The sequence below is a fragment of the Myotis brandtii genome, unplaced genomic scaffold (genome assembly GCF_000412655.1).
Source record: "Myotis brandtii unplaced genomic scaffold, ASM41265v1 scaffold986, whole genome shotgun sequence".
In the NCBI taxonomy this organism is placed as follows: Eukaryota; Metazoa; Chordata; class Mammalia; order Chiroptera; family Vespertilionidae; genus Myotis; species Myotis brandtii.
Genome location: NW_005372102.1, coordinates 2,371,051 through 2,379,628, shown reverse-complemented (window position 1 = coordinate 2,379,628; position 8,578 = coordinate 2,371,051). Strand labels below are relative to the sequence as shown.

Genomic DNA, 8,578 nt, shown 5'->3' with positions numbered 1-8,578 from the left:
CTCCGAGTCCAGCAGCCCAGGGGGTCGCCTCCGAAGGAAAGGTGCACGGGAGCACAGCCGCCCAGCGGGACACGCCTGGGAAGGGAGAGCAAACAGCCATGTCTGACCTCCCCCTCCCCCACGCACAAAACACCCTCCACTTCCCTTCCCGATGCCTGGAGCCCACCCAGCCCTTCCCTCCAGAGCGGGGTGGGTGGAGGAGCTGCCACCCCCGGAGCCACAGGGGCCGGGCCTCACATAGGCAGGCTGGACACTAACACAGGCAGCAAAAGCTGGACCCAGAACAGACACCCCAGCTCTGGGCGGGTCTCCCAGGCCCGTCCCCACAGGCTCTGAGAATCTGGGGGTGGCCCTCTCCCCAACAGGTGGCCTTCTACAAAGACCTGCCGCTCCTGAGCACGTCCTGAAGGTCAGCGAGGACGCACCACGCCAACGATGGCCTGGACCTACCACCCGGGCGCCCACAGGTGTCTGCACAAAATGGCAAACACCAAGAAGCCTTTGCCAAGCCCACTGCCTCCCACTCAGCCCCTCGCTGCTCCCCTCCCCCAGCAACGGGCAGGCGCCGCTCCCTCAGGCCGCCTGACCCACAGCCTGTCCTCCTGGCCCGTGACACGCAAATACGTCCCGCCTGCTCCGTTCCCCTGCACCGGCTCCGTGAAGCCCCGTGGGAGACCCAGCGGCTTCTGTATCTGCGCCCCTGAGCCCTCTCCATCCACACTCAGGCCCCAGGGCGCCCGGGCTGTGGCCGCCCACGTAGGCCAGGCTGCTCCCTGGGCCCCCACAGCTGCATCCTCGGGTCCACCCCCAAACGGCCCTGGGAGGAGGGCAGCAGCAGCCTGAGTGCCTGGAGCAGGGACCGTGCCACCCACAGCTTATGGTGCCCGGCCAGAGCCTGGCACCACCCAGGTCTGCACTCGATGAGGAGACCCTCTTCCGGCTGCAGCAGAGACAAAGACGTCTACAGGGCCAACTGGACAGCTGCCCACAGTCCCTTCCATTTCCATCTCCCACTCGTCTGTCACTGAAGCCTCTCCTTGGTCAGGCACAAACCTGCCTCCGGGTGGCACAGGCTCCGACTTACTTCAGGGCACACCCAGCGTCTCCTGCCAGTCACCTCTCGGCACCTGGCTTGCCGCTGGCAGGGAGGACCTGCGCCCTGGAGCAGACTGTCCCAGTTCAAATGCCACCTCCACTACTTGTTGCTGTGTGACCTCGGGCAAGTAACCTCACCTCTCTGTGCCTCAGAATGTCCTCTGGAAGTGTGTGTGCTGCCACACTGTGTGACAGCATCTGGCGCACAGCACAGGAGTGGCAGCTATTGCTACTGCCCACAAAGTGGGTGAGAAGCTGCCAATCGGGGGGGAAGAAACTCGTAGCTTATCGTGGGCAGGTACAGCTGGCACAGGGCACCGCCATCCCCCCACCTCTGCCGCCTCACTTCTGTCCCTCACACCCTCCCTGTCCTGAGTCTCAGGCCCCGGGGGACAGGCTGCCAGGGCGCAGGAGGGCTGCTCGGGCTCGGCAGTCCCCTGACCACTGCAGCAGTGAGACTGTCACGCCTGTCCTGGGGGACAGTGGCCACACACACAGATCAACCTTCCTCCTGGGCTCATCAAGCTGAGTATCCAATTTCCACCCGCCATTAGCCAGGAAGCCAATGGCTTCCAGGAGAAGGCGTGACATCACAGTCTCCAGGGGCAGCCAACAGGCTCGGACAGATGTGTGAAGTCAGGCTGAGCTGAGGAGCACCTGGTGTGCAGCGAGGGCCTGCTGCCTTTCAGCACATTAGAGAGATTGTTACTAACACTCCAGCCAGAAAGGGGGAGCTATTTTCAAAAGCATACGGTGTCATTTACTATTTAAAAATCCTGAACTAAACCAATCTGGGCACGGCCACCTCTCCGGGCAGCTGGGACAGATGGCATCGTCAAGGCCGCCCCTGCTCTGCCCACACCCGCCAGAGCGCCCAGCACGGAGAAGCACCGCCCCTCACCTGCGCGGGCAGCAGCCACACCTGTTTCTCCTTCCTCCCCCCGTTCATAGGTCACCTTCCCACTCGGGGAGCCCCCGGGGGAGGCAGCATGTCAGCAGGGAGCACGTGGTCACCGAGGAGGCCCCTTCGAGCACAGGCCCGCGTCGGGCTCCCCTCGCTGCGCGTTTCACTTCAGGACGCAGGCTGCGTCCTTCTCAACCAGCCGCCTGCCATCCACCCAGAAGAGCAAGGCTAGGCAGCGCCTGGCAGAGGAGCAGGGCTCACGGTGTTGGCTCACGGGCCACTAAGCTCCTGGTACATGTCCCCCGGAAGGGACAGCCCACCAAGACAATGGCCCGCGGCCGGGACACCACTGTCCTTCAGGAACACGACACCAGAGGGGCAGGGCACCTCTCTGCCCAGAGATGAGAGAAACCACAGGCCCCCAGCTGGGGAACCAGAGGCCACCACCCACAGCACCTCAACGCCTGCTGGAGGCCCCAGGCCCCGCACCACCCGCCTAGCAACCCCTCGCTGTGCGGGGAGCACTGGCGCCGACACAGCCAAGCGTGTGAACAGTCACACCGTGAAGCGTAAGGATACAGACGGCCTCCCGCTGCCCAGGCTTTCCCGCTGAACGAGGTTATAGTCTGGTCCTCAGAGCTGGTGCCTCCCTCTCCTCACCGCTGGGGAGAGGTCAGGAGCAGCGGGGTGACGTCCACGACGAGGTCGAGGACCAGAAACTCTCCACCTGCTCACTCATCCAGGCCTGAACCACTTCAACCAAAGGCAGAGATTGCAAAGCAACTAATACAAATGGCTGCCACTTGCAGATACGTCCCTGTGTGACTCAGGATTTCTTATATTGTGCCATCAAAATAAAGAGTAAAATTTTTGGATGCTGAAAATGACATGAGATTCTGCCTCTCATCTATAATTCCTAATTTGAACCTATTGTTTAACTTTCTAAAGAAAGTGTTTAACTTTCTAGAAGTTGTGAACTTATAAAAAATATCAATAAAGCACAGCTTTTGTTTTAACTAGAGGCCCGGTGCCTATGCACCGGCGGGTCCCTCAGCCTGGCCTGCACCCTCTCGCAATCCAGGACCCCTCGGGGGATATTGGACTGCCAGTTTCAGCCCGACCCCGCAGGCCAGGCTCAGAGACCCCACCGGCCTCTAGTATGCATATATGATCTTTGGTTAATCTCTTCCCACCCACCCCCACCACCCCTCCACCCCCAATTCCCTCTGAGATTCATCAGTCTGTTCTATGTTTCCACGCCTGTGTTAAGCGTCTGCCCCCTGGTGGCCAGTGTGGGTCACAGCTACCGCTCTAATGGTCGCTAAGGTGTATATATAGATATGAACCATGAGTGCAAGTATATTTGAATCTTAGAGGTTCTCGACAAAGTCAGCACCCATTGCTAATAAAAACTTTAAAATGAGAAAAACAAGCTACTGTTACACACAGCAGTGCACACCAGACACTGTGCTTGCTATTGTGAGGACGCACGCATGACCACAGCTGTCATGCCTGGCCCCAGAGACAACAGGCCTTGCGACTGAGGTCCGAACTGCAACCACACGACCAAGGCCCTGTGTGGAGGACGACCCCCAGCACTAACTACAGAGGCTACCACAGCAGCTACAGATGCTCAGTGGAGCTGTGTGAAGTGCCGGCCCAGGAAGACCGATGTCCTGAGTAAAGACCATCCCACCACCACACAGGTCACCTCTGGGAATTGTCGTAAAGGCAACTGTTTAACTTTCTAAATAAAGTAAGTGTGGCCCATATAAAGAAACTGACATACCTTCTTCTGAAAGAGAGAAAAGGTCTTAATAAAACTACTTACACCAGGGACACCGTATGTGAATTAGAAAGCTGCCCGGCTGGTGTTGCTCAGTGATTGAGTTCTATTCCCAGTCGGGGCATATACACGGGTTACGGTCTCCATCCCCAGTGGGAGCGTGCAGGAGGCAGCTAATCAATGATTCTCTCATCATTGATGTTTCTCTCTCTCTCCCCCTCTCCCTTTCCTTTCTGAAATCAATAATATGTGTGTGTGTGTGTGTGTATGTGTGTGTATATATATATATATTTTTAAGTTAACATTCCTCTCCCTGGCTGGGTGGCTCAGTTGGTTGGAGCATCTCATGCACCAAAAAGGCTGTGGATTCGATGCCTGGTCAGAGCGCATACGGGAGGCAACCTATTGATGTTTCTCTCTCTCCTCCCTCCTCTCCTCTAAAAATCAATAAAAACACATCCTCAGGTGAGGATTTAAAAAACGGTAGTATTCCCCAATGATTTTATGGATTTAATGGCATTTCAGTTACAATCCCCAAAAGACCATTTTAGAACTGAAATAATCTCGCTGAGGGACAGCCCAGAGACGAGGGCCGGCTGGAGAACTCGCACGGAGTGACAGGCGCGGCCCAGGAACAGCCGCGCCCATGGGGACAGGCCCTGGTCCTGCAGGCTCCAGGGCCCGGTCAGCGGCGCCTGGGCTGCTCCTGCAGGTGAACCCAACCGCACAGCCGCCCCCAACCTGGCTTGGCCGTCAGGACTCTTAACCAGCGACCACACACCCAGCACTGACTGCCAGCCGGGGGCCACCTCCTTCACGCACCAGGACCAGACCCCCGGGCCGCAGGGCCTTGTTTCCTACCACCCACAGGCCCAGGCCCTTGAATGCCCCTAGTCCACTTCAGGATGAAATCTACGAAGACCAGGAGTCCAGATGTCCTCTGCTCATACATCAAAGGCTCCCGTCGTAACCAGAAGGGTTCCACAGCTCTGGGGCCACAGAAATCCAACTAAAATCAAAGCCGGGAGCACTCTGGCTGCAGGAGGGCCAGGGGGGCTGCTGCTGGGAGCGGCTCCTACACAGACTTTGTTGTGTCCCCTCGAAGGCTGTGCTTCTGCCGGTCCTGCCATCAGATACGCGCACATGTGTGCAAGGCTGTGGGCAGGCTCATGTGAGCACTTCATAAAGTCTTAAAATGGGAAATACGCTTGAGCACAATTTTGCTTTAACAACCACCAAGTTTTGGTTGTTTGGGGCGTGCAGGAGGCAGCTGATCAATGATTCTCTCTCATTATTGACGTTTCTCTCTCCTCTCTCTTCCTCTCTGAAATCAATACAAATATATTAAACTATATATATACATGTTTGTGTGTTTTTAAAGAAGCAGAAACATAAAAAATAGAAGAGCAGGAGACACTGGCTCCCCAAATGGAGGGTTCCCATCGTTCCAGCAGCCCCCGAGGCAGACACGCTTACTTACAGGCGGCTGATCCACCCCACGGTGCTGGCACAGCTGAGACAGGCGTGGTCCCCCGGAGTACCTGCAGCAAAGCAGAGGGAACAGTCAGTTCACACCAGGCGCTCTATGCTGACACCGCGGCGAGTCTGAAGGAGCCTCTCTAAGGTAAGCTGCTGGAAGCCCGAGTGCCTGCTAAACAGTTCAGGGTGCTGCCAGGTGAAGGGTTTGCCCCGGGACGGCCCGGTGTCTTGGGGGGGCTCTAGGGGAGAAGGGGAGCCCGAGTCAGCCCCTGGCTCCTCATCTCCCAAGTGGAGACACAGGCTCCGCCAGCCAAAGGCCCCCAGGGGACAGCTCCCTGCTGGCTCCAGCTTGGCTCTGGTGGGCAGAGCCAGAATGAACATGACCCCAACGCACAGGCAGCCCCACGTGCAAGCAAGGCCACACCCAAGTGACCCACCGCTTCCCCTGCCCACAGGGGCGAGGGCTGAGAATTACTGGAAAAACAAACGCCAAGAGTAAGCCATTTCTTGGCTAAACAACCCTGATGAGCACACAGCGCAATTGTAGGATCTGGTTGTATTTGTGACCCTCTCTCTACCTCACTAGTTCCCCTCAGCATAAGTGCAGGGCCACCCACATGACCAGCCTGCGGGCCTCCTGGGGTCAGGCTCTGTGCCGGGAAACAGCCTGAGGGGACAGGACAGTCCTGAGCCGCTGGGCGCGGGCGGGAGCCTGGAGGCGGCTGGCAGCAAGGCCGGCAGGAGCAGGCGTGCCTGGAACAGGCCGGGGTTGCTGAGAGCCAACGCTGGGGCCAGCAGAAGAGAGAAGACGGACGGGCCGCGGCCGGCCCCACCCTAGGCCCCGCGGTGTGGCCAGGCGAGGTGGACCCTGAGGACATGGACTCCAGCTGTCACTTGTGAAATTCGATAGGAGGCTGCTGTCAACAGGGACTAGTCTCACTTTCCTGTGCAGAAAGCTGCTCCCATCAAACATTAAATTTAGAGTCTTGCTCGTGGACGTCAGCCTGGCTGTAAGTGGGGGCGGGGCTCACTAGCTCGGTCACCATGGTTCATAAAGTACCTTTCCTATTTCACACGTGACATTTCCTGTTAACATTACAAAACACACGGCCAACACACCATCCAGCCGGGGAGCCCCCAGTTGTCTCCCAAAAAGAAGTCTGCCCCTCACCCCTGGCCTGTCCCCTCTGCCTGCCCAGGCCAGCCCCCCACCTCAAGTTGGCTCAGAAATGGCTCCCCACCTGCACATGCCCCCCAGAAGCCAACAAGCTGCCACAGCTCGAGGTGGCATGAGTTCACCCCCCCGCCCCCCGCCTCCTCCCTTCCCAGGCTCGCTGCACTCTGCAGGCCCCGCCCCTGCAGCAGCAAGGTGGTCCGTGGACACCCCTCCTCCTGGAAGCCCTGCTGTGTTGTCTTTTTCCCACAACTCCTCTCCCACACCAGCTGTGTGTCTACCATTCAATGCTGACACTACCCGGGTTAGTACAGACCCCAAGTTACACGAGACTCCCCGCCCACCCTGCATACGTGTCACTGCAAGGAGGGTGCCCAGGCTGCCCACGTTCTACCAACTACAAATGCAGGTCCCTGAACTCCTCACCTGACAACGTGCTGGAATGACACGGGACCCGGGAAAGTGCTCTCCTTGCTTCTGCAGTTTATTACAGAGGACACGGTGCCGCCCAGAGGAGGAGGCACAAAGCTCAAGGTCCAGCCGCCCTGAATGCAGAAGCTTCCTCCTTGTGGGGCCAGCAGGTGCCGCCAAGCCAGAAGCTCCCCACGCCTCCCTGTCCAAGACCTTTACCTTCAGTGCCTGGTGTGACTGGTTACCTGTTTGCCACTGGCGATTGAGCTCAATCTCCAGGCCCCCACTGCTCCCGGAGGCTGGCGGTGGGGTAGGAAGGTCCAGGCCGCTAATCACAGGTACTTCATTAGCATACACGCAGGTTAGAGGCAGAGTGGCTCATTATGCATCACCGGAGACACCCTGATCCCCTGATCGCTCCAGAAACTCCACCCACCAGCGAGGCTCAGTGGCTGAGGGTCGATTTATGAACCAGGAGGTTCAATTCCCCATCAGGGCACAGGCCTGGGTGGCAGGCTTTACCCCCTGTGTGGGGCGTGCAGGAGGCAGCCAATGGATGACTGTCTCTCATCATTGATGCTTCTCTCTCTCTCCCTTCCTCTCTGAAATCAATAAAATATATGGAAGGGAGAGAGAGAGAGAAACATCAATGATGAGAGAGAAACATCGATCAGCTGCCACCTGCATGGCCCACACTGGAGACCGAACCCACAACCCGGACATGTGCCCTTGGCGAGAATCGAACCTGGGACCCGTCAGTCCACAGGCCGACGCTCTATCCACTGAGCCACACCAGCCAGGGCCTATGTATATATTTAAAAATATGAACAAGAAATCCCAAGGGCTTTTGGAGCTCTGGCAGGAACTGGGGGAGGGACAGAGACCAAGTGTATTTCTTCACACCCCACACCTCTCTTCACGGGGCCGGATTCTCCCCCACCAGCTGCCCCACCTCCAGCTCCTGCACAGGCACTCATACCTGAATACCTGTGGGTACACCTGACCCAGCCTCCATGGGCACCTGCCATTCCACAGCTCTAAGGACCCCGGCTCCCGCAGGTGGCTCCTCTGAGGCCCCCGTTTCCATAATGGCCGGGGCTGGGAGCCTCCCTGATGGGTGCCTGCCCTCTGCCCTCACACCCAGTCCCTGGTGAAGGTGAGGGTGAACCTGGCCCGCCCGCCTCTAGGCAGCCCCAGGCCCACCCCAAGCATGCCCTGCACACAGCACTTCCTCCAAAGAGCAGCGTGCAAATGGGGGTGGGGGCGGGGAGTGACTGCAGAGCAGGGGGACCTGGCAGACCCCACCTGGGCCTCGCGCTGACAGCTGGCGCCCTGGACCAGTCTGTGTCACCTCTGCAGGCCCCTCCCCAAGACCCACAGCCTCTCTGACCCCGAGAAACATGGTTACATCCCCACAGAGGAGCAGCCACAATGTATCCGACCAGGCCTCCCGAAAACCCAGGAAGCTGGAGAAACTGGCTGATGGCCGTGGTCTCCTGCGGGGTCCGTGAGAAAGAGGCGCGTGCAGGACAGGACAGGACAGGAGAGTGTGGAACAGGGAAAAGGTATCGGAATAAGGGCATTGACCGGCGCGGCCGCAGCTCACAGTCTCCGCACTGGCTCCGCGACTGTAACGAAGAGGCGCCCTGATGTCAGATGTCAGATGCCAGCACCGGGCCTGGACCCGAAAGGCCGCAGCAGCCGGGAGCCCGCCGCCCACAGCAAACCC

General features: G+C 58.6%; 1 protein-coding gene across 1 annotated transcript in view; it reads right to left on the bottom strand.

The window, feature by feature from the left end:
* Positions 1 to 8,578, bottom strand: part of LOC102241543 (LETM1 and EF-hand domain-containing protein 1, mitochondrial-like) — a 20,999-nt gene that overhangs the window by 765 nt on the left and 11,656 nt on the right. The window contains exons 3-6 of the mRNA XM_014533460.1: positions 7,095 to 7,148; positions 5,266 to 5,326; positions 4,584 to 4,594; positions 341 to 346 (exon numbers count right to left, since the gene is read on the bottom strand). Coding sequence (XP_014388946.1) covers positions 341 to 346; positions 4,584 to 4,594; positions 5,266 to 5,326; positions 7,095 to 7,148 — 132 coding nt within the window. The remainder of the gene's footprint in view (positions 1 to 340; positions 347 to 4,583; positions 4,595 to 5,265; positions 5,327 to 7,094; positions 7,149 to 8,578) is intronic.